General features: G+C 41.8%; 1 protein-coding gene across 8 annotated transcripts in view; it reads left to right on the top strand.

Moving 5' to 3' along the window:
• The window catches only part of PIKFYVE (phosphoinositide kinase, FYVE-type zinc finger containing), a 62782-nt gene that overhangs the window by 8744 nt on the left and 36388 nt on the right, over positions 1-17650 (top strand). For 5 of the 8 annotated variants that reach the window (XM_041472980.1, XM_041472979.1, XM_041472976.1 and 2 more), the window contains exons 4-12: positions 1201-1319; positions 3987-4158; positions 4862-5069; positions 7456-7545; positions 10513-10651; positions 12595-12752; positions 13552-13663; positions 15377-15524; positions 16018-16185. In XM_041472980.1, coding sequence (XP_041328914.1) covers positions 1201-1319; positions 3987-4158; positions 4862-5069; positions 7456-7545; positions 10513-10651; positions 12595-12752; positions 13552-13663; positions 15377-15524; positions 16018-16185 — 1314 coding nt within the window. Of the gene's footprint in view, positions 1-1200; positions 1320-3986; positions 4159-4861; positions 5070-7455; positions 7546-10512; positions 10652-12594; positions 12753-13551; positions 13664-15376; positions 15525-16017; positions 16197-17650 lie in introns of those variants that run through there. The other 3 variants (XM_041472978.1, XM_041472977.1, XM_041472981.1) reach the window with 2 other exon arrangements.

The following is a 17650-nucleotide window of genomic DNA, read 5'->3' as shown; positions in this document are numbered from 1 at the left end:
TTAATCACCCTAAAATACTGAACCTTGTACTGCCCAAAAGTCTGTTTGATTTTTAAAAAGAAATCAATTCCAAGTGGCGAGTTACAGAAATGGGTTTCTTTTCTTAAAAAGGAAAATGTTGTGCATTCTTTGTACTTAGCAGCAAAGTGTGGGCTGATTGACTAAAAATGCCTCCCAAGAAGCTGAAGAGGAGGCATGGAATCCCACAGTTTTAGTCACATTAAGGGAGGGTTTTGGTCTGCTGCACACGAAGCAGTAGTGTAGCAGTTACTGCCCAGCAACAGTTAACGGGCTGCAGGCAGAGCTGTCAGCGTTCCTGCTGACATCAGGGAGAGCTCAGGCAGTAAACAGAGAGCAGCCATGTCTGCTCTTCCTGTACTGGGGGCAAGCTAAATAAAACACTAGTCAGATGGAGAGCAACGAAGCTGGTAAGCAACTTTAAACTATTCAGAAAGTTATTAATCTGGGAAAGAGACTCTGGAAATGTTTAAGTGTTTAGGTAAATAGAGAGCTGTGATTTCAAATCTTCCTGGAGAGAAGGAGCCTATTTGTAGTTTGTTCAGCAGTGCTTCAAAGTAAAAGAAATTAGCTGCATTGCATTTTTATTCAGGGAGTCTCTTTGCTATAGTTAATCAAGAATAACTGTACAAGTTCTCAGCAACATGTTTTTGTTAGAAAAAAAACAAACCAAACAAAAAAACCCCCCAAACTGCTCAAAAATGTGAACTTCTGAATTACTGTTTTTAATAGGAACTGAGCAATCGAGTCCTGATTTTTTGCTGTATTAATTTATTAATAAGTTCAGGTCAAAGCATTGACTTATACTACTCCTAGAATGAATGTCTATATTGCAGCAAGTATTTTGCAAGTAATTAGTGTCCTAGAGGGCATTTTAAAAATGAGACCTCAGTGCTTTGTAACAGACTACTACAAGCTTCATCTAGTAGGTTGAAAATCACTTCTTTGAAAGATGTTTTCTTTCTCAGAGAACTTAAATGGCTTCTTGTAAACACAGAGGGTGGTATTTAAAATGTCAGTCGCAGCAAACTATCTGGCATCAAGGGCAAGGAGCCATACACATTGTAACTTTGTGAAATGTATATATATGTGAATGCTTTTCCCTCTGATGGGGCTTTGTGTTGTGATGTGAATGTTGATGTATCATGGAAGAAATGAATATTGCTGTCTATTCCCTTCTAGACAATCGAAGGAAAGTAGAACCACCTCTCGGAGGTCATGACCCTCGAACTGCAGTTCAGTTAAGGAGCCTCAGCACTGTTTTAAAACGCCTCAAAGAAATCATGGAGGGGAAGAGCCAGGTACTTCTTTAGAAGGATTTGTGGGCCAAACCATCTAGAAAATTAACTCTTTACTGGGCTTTTCTGAGCTTTGTTTTTAGATACATCATGGGGATTTTTTTCCTGGATGTTTGAAGGATGAGTGAATAAACTCAAAAAGCATTGTGTGAATGCAGGGGAAACAATTTCATTTGATGCTGTCTTTTGACTTGCCAAACATCTGTCGTATTGGGGAATGAATCATTGTGTTTACTTAGTTTCTTGTGCTTGGACCAGATGCTCTCTTTTTAGACTCCTTCCCACTTATTTGTTACCCCATCTAGTAAAAAAAAACCCTAATAATTTTCTCCCTAGAAGGCTAACCAAGCACAGGTGAAACACATTAACTGTCACAAATAGGAATGAGAATTCTTGGAGTGATTTAAATCTGCTACTTACTGTGGTACTGATTGGTCAGCAATATTTGCTTGAAAGGTGTGCACCATTAATCAGTTTTGGTTATAGACAAGAGTCTGGTGGTTGCTACTGATTTGCTGACTTCATTTCCATCTGCTCAGCTGGACCATACCTTTAAGAAAAGGCTCTAGTTGAGGGAAGAATCCACACCTATTTATAAGTGATGATATAAATAGCTGTGTCTGTGGGCAAGACATGAACAGGCAAAAGTACATTTAATTAAAAACTGGTAGAGGAAGGAAACTGCTTTTGGCTTGATAGCTTTTATAGGTAGACTTTGAGTAAACTTAGCTTCCAGTGCTGTTCTGCTTGTAAGAATAATCTTGCTTTGATAGAAAGGGTAAGATTTTTGAGAGTGAAGCAGAAGCCTTTCATTGCAGTAAGCAGGGCATTGAGTATGCCCCTTACTCATATTTCAGTTTGTGGCAACTTCTGAAGGCCCTAGAGATTTTCGGATGTATTTGAAGCTCCTGGAGGAGTGCTGAAACAGACAGGATACAGCAGTAAATGAATATGACCAGGTCTTCTGGAAACAGTCTGTTAGTTGTCAGCATGCTAACTTCTGTAAAAAGGTAATGCATCACTGCCTTTGCAGCCATGTTTTGCTTGAGTCACTTCAGGCAGCACTTTGTTCCTGCTGTGGGCTTGGCCTGTCTCTACAGGAGACCTCTTTACTTTTGTAGAAAGCTTGTGTCAGATTCTAGAAGGTGCTTTTCTAATGAGCCTCTACTGCTAAGGCAGGCCAAACTTCTGTTTTGAACCCTCCCTCATGACAAGAACAGCCTGCAAGGTGGGCAGAGAGTTGGGAGGTGTGACCAGCAGTGAGTGGGTCACATGCAAGTGGGGCACAGCACTGGTGTTTGGAACAGCCCCTCTCTATGTGGTAGATGCAGAGACCTGGCTTATCACGCAGAGTTGTAACAAAAACTGTTATGTGGCATCCCCTGCAGCTTTGCAGCAGTTCCTTGGCAAAGCTCTTCACTCCAACTTTCCTTGCTTAAAGCTGAGTGTTTGTCTTAAAAAGTTCTAGTTTCTCTAAAACACTAGACTGTCTTGAGCAGTCTTCAACCTCTTTCTGTGGGTTTTCTTGGCTGAGGACAGCATGAAAGTGTTGTGTTGTTGATCATAACTGCTTTGTTCTCAAAATTGGTCTAGCAGCTGTGTCAAACTTTAGTTTGTGAATATCCAAAAATAAATCCCAATGGTTTTTTTTTTGATCATGTGAAAACGAGAGCAGGGATCACCTTTCTTTTGCATGATTACTCTCTTCTCTGATTGTTTTGAGATAATGCTTGCAGCAGTTTCCCTTCCTAAGAAAATCCTGGAGTATTCAGTCCCTCTGAAAAGGCTTTTTTCCAGAACTGAACTCTAGCAAAGAGTGTTGCACAGGCAGGGCTGTCATGTGACCATTAGCAGTTGCCTCCATCCATGGGAGTTGCAGCTGGTGTGCTCAGAATCACAACTGAGAGCTTGTCTTGCTCTATAGCTTCAACACCAATGGAAGTTTTAACTGTCTGTTTTGAAGATTATGTTTTTCCTGTGGCTATACCAATGCTGTTAATTAATGTACGTTGTTATCTGCTGAATGTGAATTTCAGTTTTCTTCACAGAGTAGTTAACCTGGAGTTTTGAATCAAAATCAATCTGGGATGGGCTTTTACAGCTATTTACTGAAGTGTTGAAGAATTTGGTAAAATAATAAGATTTTTTACATGTATCTATAATCCTTTAAAAACATGTCCTAATATTAGCTGTTGAAATGATCTTTCTGCAGTGATAATTTCTGGTAACTTGATTTACTCCTAGATAACAGCTTCAACTGATATGTGGTGGTTTTTTTTCCTTCTCATTTTTAAACTGTGCTAGTTGAGGACCTCTCATGTGCTGTGGGCAAATGAGAGGGGAGAGCAATCACTACTTCATGTATTTGTTTATTTTTGACTTCTATCTACATCCTATGATAGTTTTACTCTGCTTTGCTTCCATCTTGGATCAAGGAGGCAAAGTCCTACTGGATTTATTCTCTTCAGAACTCTCAGCCTGCTGACTCCCTGTAAAACCACATGAAAAATCCTTTATGTGCCTTTATGCCAGAACATGTGTACACGTGCACGTATATATGAATATATGAAATTTTCTTTTCCATACGCATAGTCTAGAAAGAGTTATGAAACTAAACATGCTTTCCTGTTTACAAAAGAAAAAGCTTTTATCTGCTGTCCTCTCTTGTAGGACAGTGACTTGAAGCAGTACTGGATGCCTGACAGCCAGTGCAAAGAATGTTACGACTGTAGTGAGAAATTCACCACTTTCCGAAGGAGGCACCACTGTCGACTCTGTGGGCAGATCTTTTGTAGTCGATGCTGCAATCAGGAAATCCCTGGAAAATTCATGGGTTACACAGGTAAGGTTTATTTACTGGGAAACAGCAGTCTCTGTGTGCTCATCTCTGTTTGGGTTACTGCATCTGAGATCATGGCATCTTCTAGAAAATGTTGTGCAGGTCTGTAGTGGGCTTAAAAACAAGAAAAAAGAATCACAGGACCTGATTCTACCAGTTTCTCTGTGAAAGACGGTGGATTATGCCATGCCTGCTAATTTTTACCACTCTACAAAACATATGGCTACTATTGAACAAGAGTGCGCAGTTCAATAAAGTATGCTCGAGGAAAAGCTTCTCTGAGTAACAGTAGTTTTAAAGTATGAGCCACATGCTTTAATTGAGGGTCAGGGGAAAGTCTTTCAAATACCAGTTACCAAAGTCTAGACATCAGCTGGTGTGTCATATCTAACTGGCTATTGTTCTGCCATCATTTCAGTATGCATGGGTGTTCTCCCTCCCTCCCCTCCCTCCCTCCCTCTTTCTCTCCTTGTCTCCTCTCTCCTCTTTCACTGATGTTGTGTTAGATACCATTTGCCTTGGAAAAATTCCCTCAGTGTGTAATTATCCAGGGTTTTGCCCTTTAAGAGAGTATGAGAATTAGACTTGCAAAGAGGTTTTGAAACAGAAAATCCTTCTGTTTCCGCCACTATACACCTCTGATCCTGTAGGAACAGAGTACTATTTGTTCCTGTTCGCTTACCCTCTCTGGTTCCCTTTTCCATAGGGGATCTCCGAGCCTGCACTTACTGCCGGAAAATAGCCTTAAGCTATGCACACTCCACAGACAGTAACTCCATTGGAGAAGACTTAAATGCCCTGTCGGATTCTGCGTGTTCTGTGTCCGTGCTGGATCCTGGCGAGCCACGCACACCGGTTGGGAGCCGCAAAGCCAGCCGCAACATCTTCCTGGAGGAGGATCTGACCTGGCAAAGGTAAAGGCAGTGCTTCATGCTGAGCTCTGGAATCTCAACTGTTCTCAGGCTGACAGCTGCCTAGACAAAAGCTGGTGGTTTCCACCTAGTAAACTTTACATTCCAGCTCCTGTAAAAATAATCTAATTCTATGCTTGCCTGTAATATTCTTCTCTTTAAGTTGAAATGTGGAACCATTTTTAGTGAAGTTTTAATTTATTTGCAGTTTTTCCTTTAATGTACTGATTCAGTGATTCTGTACCAGCGACAGAGCAGGCTTTTGTATTCAGAGTTTAAAAAGGCAGAATCAAAATCACACCATCTAACCACCACTGTATTGAGAGGCAAGTCAATGTAACACTGGTGCTTTACCTGTCAGGTTTTGAATTGGGCGAGAGAGCATAAGAAGTGCTCTCTGTGTAGGTAAAAGAGAAGTGATGGAAGTAACCACCTGTTTCAGATGAAGTGGGATTGAAAGGACAATAGAGAGGACCTATAAAGGTCCTCCAATCTCCTTTCAAGGTATATTAATTCCTATTGGTCTCAAATGAGGGGATCTTTACTTTTGGACCATGAGTAAAAGAGCACTGTACTTCTCAAGTGCTATGCATGATGTTTTTGGAATACCTTGATTTAATTTAGTGTTGTGGGGAAGAAGAAATAATCAGGTGTGGTATTTGTGCTCGTTTCCCTAAAACAGAAGAGCAGGCAGACGCGAAACTACTGAGGAAATCTTGAGTCAGAACCTTTGTCTATCTGAGTGGTAGTGCTAGTGACATAAGCCCCATAGCAGCTTTCTGATAAAATTTAAAAAAAACCTGTCAAACCATTTACTGTCTTCAGAAAATGCCCTGACTCTTGCCTTGCATGTTGCTGTTCAGAATATGATGCTTCTATCTGGAAACATTTAAATGATCAGGTTTAGGCCCAAATAAAGGAAAGTACTCCTGGTTTAATGTTATGGTCATTTGAAGTGGTAATGTGCCAATGCATAGGATAAATACTGCCAAATTTTGAACTGGGGAATAAGTAAATGTTCTCAGAATCTTCTCTTCAAATGCACAAAATCCTGAAGGTATTGTTAGTTTTGTCTTCAGATGTGTTGTTAGTGCCTTTGTAACGACAGTTCAGCAGCCTGTAGACGTTAGCATGTAAAGAAAGAATCTATATCTTTATTTGCAGCACTCAAAATGATTCCTGTTGTTGAAAGACCTATAACTCTATAATGGAACACAGTCTTTTTGGGAGGCACTGAGTAAATGTGGACCTCTTTTATCTGTGAGAGGAAGAGAGATTGGGGATTAGTTGGTTTATTGTTGCTTTAGCAGGATTAACATTTTCATCAGTGCTTGTTGCACTTTGCAGTGGGTTACAGTGCTTTTCTTACATACTGTTTGGTAAGTTCCTGATTGACCTTAAGATATTTAAACTCAAGATACTGAATTTAAATGGTGTCACAATGGGAACTGGCAACTCACAACTTCATGATGGAGCAGAAGTTGTGTTCTAATAGTGGCTTCTGCATGAGAAGTAGTTTTTTTCAAAAGAAAACTTGGGAGTTGTCTCTTTCCAAAATAATGTATCTGAGATAAGATGCTGCAAAGCAGCGAGAGAAGCATTTAGGGAGACTGATGCTGCATGTACTTGTCAGATGTCTCTCTGCTGTTTGAACAGTTGGAACACAGAGTTCCTGCTTTAACTAATTTGAAGGGCCATGTCCTTTAAAAGTGAAGGAGTGGTGTACTCTGGATAAGTACAGCTACTCAGACAAAGCTGCATTGCTTACAGTTTCTCATGAAGAACATTTATCAGGCTAGGAGCATTTATTGTGTAGAGCACAGCAGGGTGGCTGTGTCAGTTGGCCTGTAGTGGCTTATGTCTGATACAGATTTGCCAACAGCAATTTCTTTAGATGGTGCTCGAACATCTGCTGTCTTGTCTCCTGGGGTGGAAACAGAAGGAGGGCTGAGGTGATTGGGATCAGGTTAAACAATTACAGAAGATTGTCAGTCTGTCTTGGCCAAAGCTGTCTAGCAGTATCTGTGGATAGTGTTGCTTGGATTGCAAAGATGGTGTGCTGGAGAGGTCTAGTGCCAAAGCATCTACTAACAGCCTGTAGGAAAGGAAGATGTGTAAGAAAGGGATATTGGGGAAGCAGGTGGGAAAGCAGGATGATACAGGAAGTAGGAATAGTCTGTATTGTTCAAGAGTTGAGTTTGGAAGAAGCACTGTCTTCCAGATACCTTTGGCCTACAGATGAGGAAAGCTCTCCCTGTTCCCTTGTTGATTTAACAATCATGGGTGTGAGAGGTAACATGACAATTAACTGTACGTTAATTACAGTTGTTCTGATGTGCTGGATGTCACAAATATCTCAATCATTTCTGTTGTGCTCCTTTCCCTGCAGTTTGATTCACCCAGACTCTTCAGCTACCACGTTGTCTGCACGCCTTGGGTCTGTCCAGGAGGATGCCGGGAAGTCACCAGCTAGAAACAGGTAAACTAATAATTTCTGAGTATTTTCTGTTCTAGATGCGCTCCTAGCTTACTCGTTGCTGTAAAGCCTGGGTTTCTAGGCTCGTTTTTACTGAAAGTGCTGCTTCATGTCCAAAATGGGACTTCTCACTGCCCGTATGGAGTTATAAGGAAGAACCATTTGTGTATGTATTCATGTTAACAAATGTGCTTCTGAGGGCCTGTAGTTTGCTGCTGACTTGGTCAAGCAGAAATGATGGTGAAGAGGACAGGAGGGGAAGGAAGTGGCTAAGAAAAGTACAGTTCTGAGGAAGCTGAAGAAAAGGGAGTAACACATAATTGGTGATGGGAGACAAAAAGACTTAGGTCAACGAGGAGCAGAGGCGTGGTTTTTGTTTGTTTGTATGCATCCCCATCTACTTCCTTTGCTCTTCCATTAAGGATAATCTTGTTTAAATTACCAAACTTCTTCAGGCTAAAATCCCTTCATAGATCTTTATGCAAGAGTGTTAGGATGAACTTGAAAGGGTTCATGAGAGCTTTAGTGTAATTTGTGAATATTTGAGCTTAATCCCACTAAATAGGCTGGTATTAGAAGTAAAAGTAGCTCCCACTTCACAGTGCTTCTGCTATGGTGCTAGTTGCATGCTTCCCTTATGGTTAAATTAAAGAAATGAAGGTACGGCAGAGAGGTGAGGAACAGAGCAAAGATAATCCAGATTTCAAAACTGGAATTGGGACATTCAGTGATTTCTTTGCATTGGTGTTAGAGGAATACACAATGTTTAGCAGTTTGGAGGGATTTGGCAGGACCAGTGAAGACAGGGGAACTCATTTGAGAAGGATGCTGGATGTGCTGGCAAAGATGTTAGGTGTACCTTTTGGAGAATGGACTGCTTGCAGCCTTTATCCTTCTAGGCGATGGGAATGGTTAGGAAGAGATGCACACTGACTGTACATCTGAGACCCAAAGGTCTCACCTAGGGGAGTAAAATACTGGTGAGTAAACGAGCACCAAAAATCAATATTGGGCAAACATGGCAAGGAGTCCAGAGTTAAAAGTCCAGAGCTAAATAACTGCTGTGACATCAAGAAATGTCTGAAACCTTGAGGATGGTCTCCTTCTTGCTGTTTGAATGTACCTTTATTTTAAAAGGCTTTTGCTGTTTGCTCGAACATGTCGTAGTTGGATGGTTCTAATCTTGATCTGGCAGGCCCAGATTGCTTATTCAAGTTAAACTTTTAACTCTGGCTGTTCATGACGTCACCAAAAGTACTTGTTTGTTTGGACACACGTAATGATGAGGTATAATATCTCTCTGTTAAAAATTCTGAACCTTTGGAAGACAAGCTGCTGGCTTTGGGTTGAGTGATGTTAGCCTTTAGATCTTCCCAAAGCAGCTGTAGCCATTTCTTTGCGAGAAGCTTGACTATTCCTCTTTCTAGAGGAGATGAAGGAGAAAATATGCAGGTTGAGTGCTCTTAGAGGCAGGTAACAGAAGTTACATATTGCTATTTGTTTTCCCTGTGGATGGGAAATGTGTTACTTGTTCTCAGTCTTGGTTTTTATGAGGGGGGGAAAACCCCAGCAGAACAGTCAAATGTTGCAAGCAGGGTTCAAACTGCTCCCTTGCAGGTCCTTCTGAAGGATAAGCATTTCCATGGCAAAATCCCCTTCTCTGTTTTTAAATATATATATATATATAATAAAGGCCCAGATGTAATTGTTTATGATAAAGGCACAGATGTGAAATCTCACTGTTCTAACTTGCTTACACCCAAATAAAAAATCCCTGCTGCTTACAGGTATGTGGCACAGTTAAAGCAGCTGTTGCAAAACAACTGGGAGGAGTGCTTAGTTATGGACTTCCATGTCAGCCTCATCTTGTGTATTAGGATGCTTTCTGTTAAAGTGCATAACTCTGCAGTATAAAAACTGAAATAGAGTGACATTACTTTTTTCACGCCTGGGCTAAGCCACATCATCCGTGGAGAGTTTTTGGGAATAATTATAGCATGTCTGTTAGCCAGTTAGCAAGCTCTCCAAAGTTATCAAAGTTTCATTCCAAAGGCTAGAGGCTGGCAACTGTTTTCAGGAGGTTGGTGCAAGCCTCTTCAGTCAGTTCAGCACTGGCATTTTGAGTTTCCCTGTTGATATAAGCAGAAATGTTTTCCATCCTCACTCCTCAGAGTGCTGTTAGCACCAATAGGTTACACTGCCATTGCCTCTATATGATGAGAAGTTGTACTCTGGTTATTCAGAGTCTCAGGTCTAGTTGTGGGTTAATGGAGCAGAAGGTATCTGGAACTTGTTTGCATTTGTAACTTTGCAATGATAATTGCAAAATGTGTGTTTGTGCTGGAGTGCACAGCTCAGATTTCTTAACAGCTGCACCAAGATAAGGGGGGTGCTCCATGTCACGGTACAGGGGGGATTGCCCGCTGCAGTGACCTCCAGCTTCAGAAAATGGTTTAGCCTCTCTGGGGACCAAGTGCTCAGACTTCAGACTCTGCAAGCTTTCAGCCATGTGTTTGAGAGCTGAGGACAAGGAATTTTAAATGGGACAAGGGGAGGAGGAAATCTGAGTGCTCTGTTACAGGGATCTGGGCGTTGGCCACCCTTGCTGACGTTTGTCTTTTCTCCAAACTGCTGGAGCTTCTAATTACCCAGCATGCCATCCCTTCCCCAGTCAATTTAAATACAGACATGTATGAATTGGTGTGCCTAAACTTAGTTCCAGCTGCTTTATACTAGATCTTTACAGAAGTTTAGCAGTTACCTTAGCAGTTCCAAAGCAATACACTTGCTTCCTGGGGAGCCTTTCTTCTGCTTTGCCAAGGGAGGAAGCATTAAGCAGTCTGTACTGACAAGAGTAAACAGCGTCCTAGGCTTGAGCTGGTTTTTAGTATGCTATAAGATAAAGGCCAGCTGTGGTGAAGCCCCACACGGTGAATGCTTACACTGGAATTGTTCTCTGTTCCCCTGCAGGTCAGCCAGCATCACTAACCTGTCTCTGGATCGCTCAGGCTCACCCATGGTGCCTGCCTACGAGACGTCGGTCAGCCCCCAGGCCACTCGCACTCATATGAAAGCAGAGACCAGCGAGGATGAGCGCAAAATCCTTCTGGTACCTTTCATGCTTCTCTTTGCCTTCCTTGTGTCATGCAGCAGGAGTATTTTGCTGACTTTTAAGGCTCTTCTCTAGGCACTCGTACCTGGACCTCTCCTCCAGGGGGAGCAGAGATGGAGAATATTGATGCTGCTTTGGACATTACTGTCTTCCTGAAATAAATCATAGGTTCATGGGGTTTTTGCATACAAATGTTTACAACTTTAGTCTTGCTGAATGTGGAGTTGGTGTATGGTGGATCTTTGAGTTAAACCTGTCGTGGTTGCAGCTGTAATACAGTGACCTGTTTTTGTGTTTCTTCAAGTTTTCTTTTTCATAGGCTGCGTAATCAGGAGCTTTAAGTGGGTGCTTTGAAATAGTTACACCATGATGAATAAATTAAAGCTCATATTGCTTACTGGGCCAAAATATAACTTGGCCCCTCTTTTTTTTTTGCAGAATAAGTAAAAGATTTTGTAGAAGGTTGTAATGATGTACTTTTTAAAAGAAAAGTCTATGTGCAGCAGTGTTCTGTGTAATCCTATTATCCCTTCCCCCCAGAGGCAATGTTGTAGGTTGCAGTTACTGTATAAATTTCTAAACAGTAAAAAACTGTTTTGTTTCTTTGAGGGAAAGAAAGGGAAGTGTTTCCAGCAAATAAGGCAAAGAAGTTGCAGAGAAGGGAAGGCAGTGTTTTTCACACATTGAAAGATTCGAGATTGTGCCTCATTGCCGCTTTAAAATCAGGCTCATTCTTGTGTTACTAGGTTCTGCCTGCTGCCAGCAGTATGCATTCATGTGTGCCTGAGGGTGTAGAAACACTAACTCCTGTTTAGTTGCAAAACTCTTTTCCTAGTTCCTGTGTAAATGGATAAACACCTGAGGGAGAAACATGTTTAAGGCACGTCTTTATACCACCCTGCTTCACAGATGTATGTTAATGCAGGAAAAAGGAAATTGAAACCTCTGTGGATGCAACTTGAAGCAAGATGTTCAAGTCTTGGTGCTCTTTGGCTTTGCATTGTTTGATTTTTTTTTTTTTTGTCCATTTCCTTTCTTGAGGAAGAAGACTGGTACTATTTTGTTCATGTAAGAGCAGAAGACAGTGTCAATTAATGAAGGATTTTCTATGCATTCCTACTGTTTAATATCCTTATCCTTGTGTGGAGTTGATCCTATGTCAGGAGTTAATTTAAATCCTAACCTAGTCCATTCAGAAGACTAATGAACTTTGTTCATGAAATAAAGGTAGAGAAGCTTGTATGTACACTGGGATAAGCGCACACTTCAGTGAACTAGAGGTCAACATCCTTGACTTGGAAGGATTTGCTTTGTTCTGCCAATTTCTTCAGTTTACTGTATTCACCAGTTCAAGACAGCTGAACTGTGGAGACTCCAGTTGCATCAAATTGTGTGATCCTGTCATGTTCTGGTACTGATCCATTTGACTCCATACCTGGTATGGAAGGGGAGCTGCTGGCATTGGTTTTAGGGGAATACCCAGAACAGCCACTGCTGGAACTGAAAGCAGAAAGCCAGTCCAGCAATAAAGTGGAGCATAACTCCTGGGCCTCAGGGCACTCTTTGGAAAATGCAATAATGTGACAGTTAATTGGAGAGCTGAAACCAGTTAAAATTTAATTAAAGTTCTGTTACACAAAAATAGAACAAATGAGGCATTTGAGAAAGTGACCTGCAGCATCTCTTCTCCACACCTTGGGGTTGTGTGCTCCTTGGTCAAAATAATTCCAGATCCCAGTTTCCACCTGCAGTAATGGCTTGATTTTATCTGTTTGCTATTTCTATTTGCACCTTTGCCTAGGTTATGCTGAATGGCTTAGATTCTGTGCCTATTTATGGAGGGCTTTTAATCTAGAAGCTGATCTGAAGGCCTGGGTTGATGCCCTTGGAACCATTGCTGAGATTAGACTGGTAATTAATTTGCACATCTCCCTGTCCAGGACTCAGTCCAGCTGAAAGATCTGTGGAAGAAAATCTGCCATCATAATAGTGGTATGGAATTTCAAGACCATCGCTACTGGCTGCGGACACATCCCAACTGCATTGTGGGAAAAGAGCTGGTCAACTGGCTCATGAGAAATGGGCACATAACCACAAGGTAGCCCTGATGCTTTAGGACAACAGGTGTCCTCTGTCTGTATGAGAGGAGGTTGTGAGTTTGAGCTGATGTAGTGTACCTTAGACTGCAGAGATAGGCCCCTTTGCAGGGAGATGAGAGAGAAAAGTTCAATCTTCCCTTTACTGCCTACCCCAGAGCAGGTTCCATTCTGATTCCATGTGCCCCCAAACAACAGGACACAGGAGGCTCTCTGGTTTGGGAACCAGTATGGGAGGTAGCCTGGGACAAGTATCACTCACATGGAGAACAGTGCATGCATTACAAGAATTGTCCTAAAGTGTTCACTGCTACTCCAAAGAGCAAGTCTGCCTCTGGGATCAGAGACCGCTAATAGTGTTGGATAGCTAAATTTTCAGTGGAGCTGGCAGACTCTTAACCATGTAGGTGAATATAAACAATCTTGTGTATTTAATTATATGATAATGGAATAAAGTTGAGATGGTTCTTAAGTGTAGAGCAACAGTCCTCCCTCAGAGATGATCAGTATACATAACTCAACAATACTGGAGGAGCACAAGCAACATGTCTTAATCATATGTTGGACACCTCAGCTGAGTTCAGAGTACTGGCAGTCTCTTTATTTACCTCCATGCATGAATTAGTGCACTGTGCTGCCTCATCACAGTATTGTAAATAGTGTTTGTGTAAAAATGGGAATGGAATACCAACAGGTCAAACAGTGCATAGCAAATGACTCTTCCCTTTTGTAGTGTGCTTGTATCATAAACCATACGTGTTTAGAGCAAAACATAGAAAACCATCTCTATTATACTTCCAGGGTCCAGGCCATTGCAATAGGACAGGCACTGGTTGATGGACGTTGGCTGGAATGTGTCAGTCATCATGATCAGCTCTTCAGAGATGAATATGCTCTCTACAGACCTTTGCAGGTAAAAGGAGTAGGAAAGCTGAAAGATACCATTCTTCTTGGATTTGGCTGTTGACTAGAATAATATTTTCTAATCCTGTTCTCAACAGCTGTAGTATGTTTTCTAAATCAGGTCTCCTGTACAGAAAGTAGGGGGCCACGCCTTTTTCCTTAGTGGGTTGAAGCCTGAGGAAATTTAATTTGCCCAGAAAGCTTTGGGGCTGTCCTCTGTGGAGAATGAGATGTTACATGTGGTGCTGCCTAAAGTGAGGCAAAGGATCAGCAGAGCCAGGCCTCTCGTGGTGGGCATCTTCCACAGAGGCCTCAAGGTGGCGCAGTCTGTGCCTGTGGCATGTGCAGAATTTGTCATGTGCAGAATTTGGAATCTGTGTGCACTTACTGATGATGGAAACACAATGGTGATCTTCTGTTTCAAAATTACTTAAAAAAATTCTAAATGGATATTTTAGGTATATTGTATTGGTAACCTTCTGATCTCCAGTGATGGAGTAATAAGGAATTCAGTACCTTAGCCACATGATCCAAGTTTGGGATGGGGTCTTTTCATGCCTCCTGAACAGGACTAGTTACCTGAGGGGAGGCAGGAAGTAGTGACCAGAGATTCTGTCCTACTGTACTTCACTGGAATCAAACCTACTGAGGAGTAAGAGCAGTCACTGGCCTAAGAGATTATATTGGGTTTTTTAGCTTGAACAAGATAGCTCTGTGGCCTCTCTTTACTGAAAACATTGTTTCAGTTAAGAGCCTTTCATGTTCTTCAGCTTCTTACAATGATGAATGGCTTAGCTGTCCCATGGGCTTCAGACAGAAGGCTTGCAGCCAACAGCATTTGTCTTCCTCATGCATTTCAGTCATATGGACACAGTCACATGACTTCCCTTGATTACTCTGTGGCTCATCTGATATCTCAGCTAGTCAGCTGTCTCAGTGTCCTGGTAAAAGCTTGCCTTTAACTAGCAAGTCCTTATGCATCCCTATTTGTAAAGTGCTTGTGTTATATGTTTAAAGTAAATTCTTGTTCTCATCAGCTGGAAGCACTGTCTGATCTCAATTCTTCTGGACAAGAGACTGGAGAAGTGGTGTTGTTGACTCAGTTGCTTGCTGCACTCACTGCAGCCAAATGCTTGATGATGATGATAACTTTGTTTAGAGGTGCCTGGAGACATGAGAAAGGCTGATGGAAATTACTTAGGTAGTCTCCAGGTTCTCTGGCAATCTGGCCAGTCTTTGCTTTGACACAGTAGGCCCAGCTAGAGTCCATCTTGGATTGAAACTCATGGGGCTACATTAGTCAGTTAAAGAATTTCTCCAGTAACTTAGAATTAGGCTCCACCAAAAGCTGCACCTGTTGGTTTCTGGGTGAAGGATAAGGCTGTCGCCCACCTTGGCTGGAGACAGCAAGCTTTCAAAGCTGATTAACTGGATGTGATGACAGAAAATGTGCAGTATAATAAACTTGTCCTTTAGTGCCACTTAGTCACAATTTGTTTAGAAGCAGAGTGTAGGCAGAGACTGAGAATTGTAAAGAATTACTTGTTTCTTGTCCCAAAGAGTTCCTATTTCATGCCAAAGGAGGTAACTCCATGACTAACTTGGCTCAGCCCACTGAGAGTATCCTCTGGATTTAAAATGCCTGACCTGCATTTGTGATAGGCTGCTTAATATTTCAGCAGAGCTGCACTTTAATAACTTTTTTCCCTTCCTTGTCTTCTAGAGCACAGAGTTCTCAGAAACCCCATCTCCAGACAGTGACTCTGTGAACTCTGTAGAGGGCCACTCTGAGCCTTCCTGGTTCAAAGACATCAAGTTTGATGACAGTGACACAGAGCAGATTGCTGATGAAGGGGAAGACAACTCAGCCAGTAAGTTTCACCTGAGTCTTGTTCTCACTGTGCCTTCTCCCCTGTTGTCTGCAGTCCCTCAGGACCTAGTAGTTTAACCATGTCTTGCTTTATCTGTGTGTGTTTCTGTGTGTGCGCTTGGGGCCATAAGGATCTAAGAGAGCTATAGCCTGTCTAGTCTTCCACTTTCTCACAATGGATGCAGTATTTTGATTTTAGTGAAACTGGTAAAACTTCATACTTCTAATGAAGGAGAAGCATGTAAATTGCTGTCTTCTGTTTCTCAGGCAGACTTCTGCTTGATTTGGGCCATATAGTAGTGCACTAAAGAATGTCCAGTATGTCAGCATGCCCACATGAAGACGAGATTAAAGCTATGAAAATACTGTATTCCTGTATTATTGCACACTGGTCTTCATGTATTAAAGACAATTTTTCTCCTCTCTGGCACCCTTATAATACCCATGTGAACCCTTCTCCTCCCTGTATCTTCCCCCTCACCCAACACTAAAAGACTCCGCCAGCCCTAGCAAGCGCACTTCAGTCAGCAGCTTCCAGTCCACAATGGACAGTGATTCGGCCGCCTCCATCAGCCTGAACGTGGAGCTGGACAACGTGAACTTCCATATCAAGAAGCACTCCAAGTACCCACATGTGCCCCCTCACCCTGCCGACCAAAAAGGTACGAGGTAGTCACCAGCTGGAGTTGCACATGATGGAGAGCTGGCCCTAATATTACTGACTTATTTGGACACTGCTTACATGGCTGTCTTACAGAGGGGAAAATATGATATTTAACTGGCACTTGCTTGCAGTTTTGATGTGCTCACCTCTGAGGAGGCTCAACAGACCTGTTGAAATGCTTTCTCTGCAGAGTGTGTAACTTCCCCTGTGACTTTCTCTTTGCCGTTGAAGCAAAGTCTCTTGCCCATGCATAATAGACAGATCCACCTATGTGTTCTGGCTAACTGGGGTGGAAAAATAATCCACACATAAACCAGTTACGTGACTCTACAGTTGGAGATGGAACTTAAAACAGCAAGCAAGAAATAAAACCCCAGAGAACAAAAGAACAAGATTGGAAGAGTTCTGTGCTGACTTAAAATGTTACCTTTATAAGCTTACATTTTACAGAAGAATATTAACTGATAAACAAGAAGGCCTAACTTAATCCATATACATAACATTTCTTCAAAAGAGACCATCCACTTAAGTAGGAAGAAATCAAATACTTGGTGTTGAAGGCTGCTTTTGAAAGGATTTTCCTCTAAAGAAGTACTAAATTTAAAGACTCTATAAGCAACATCCTTATGGAAGAAATAATGTGCCTGCATGTTGACAACTGCATTCTCTAAATGATTCAAGGCCTGTCTGAAAATGGGGCTTGCCACTGGCTTGGGTCTAGTATATTTTAGTCGCTTTACATGTTGGGTAGTAGTGGATGTCTTTGCTCTGCTTCCTTACATAAGGTTACATCAGCTTTGTAGACTTGTTTCTTTGGCGGCTTCTAAGTAGTTTCTTAATTATTGTTTCACCCCATCCTTTCAGTGTTTCTGACTTTAAAAGATATCCAATGTTAAATAATTTGCACTCCTAATTAATTCATTCTTCTATGAAGTCTAGCAGATCTCATGTTGCTATGAATCAGAATGGAACAGCAGCCTTAAGCTTGCATATAGATTGCATATTGTGAAACTGAAATGGTCTCTGAAGGCAGTGAGGGAGGAGAAGTGATCCTAGCTGACTTTCCAAGTGTGCTAGACATGTGGGGCAGAATGCGACAAATTAGAGGGGACATCTATTGATGCCTACTGTAGTCACCTTTTGTTAATGGCCAAAAATGTGCTTAGAAGGAAGGAATTCTAGTTGCTTGTTTTCTGCCAAAGAGAGAAGCAGAACAGTATCAAAAGATTGAATTGATGTCAGATGATCCAAAATTGGGAATGGGTTGTCAGCACTACTGACACCTGCTCATTATTGGTTCCTTTCAGTTTGTTTCCAGCTGATGCGCTAATCAAATGAAAAGCTAATGCATCTACAGGAAGGAAAGCTGAGGAGAGGGAGATATACTAAAGAATTCCTTTTAGGAAGGAAGGGTGCTGGATTAAGTGAGCTTGCAACAGGCCCAGGTGTGCTGCAGTATCCAA

The sequence above is a fragment of the Pyrgilauda ruficollis genome, unplaced genomic scaffold (genome assembly GCF_017590135.1).
Source record: "Pyrgilauda ruficollis isolate IOZ18807 unplaced genomic scaffold, ASM1759013v1 scaffold3, whole genome shotgun sequence".
Classification (NCBI taxonomy): Eukaryota; Metazoa; Chordata; class Aves; order Passeriformes; family Passeridae; genus Pyrgilauda; species Pyrgilauda ruficollis.
Note: the sequence above shows the minus strand (reverse complement) of the source record. Positions and strands in the feature narration are given on the sequence as shown.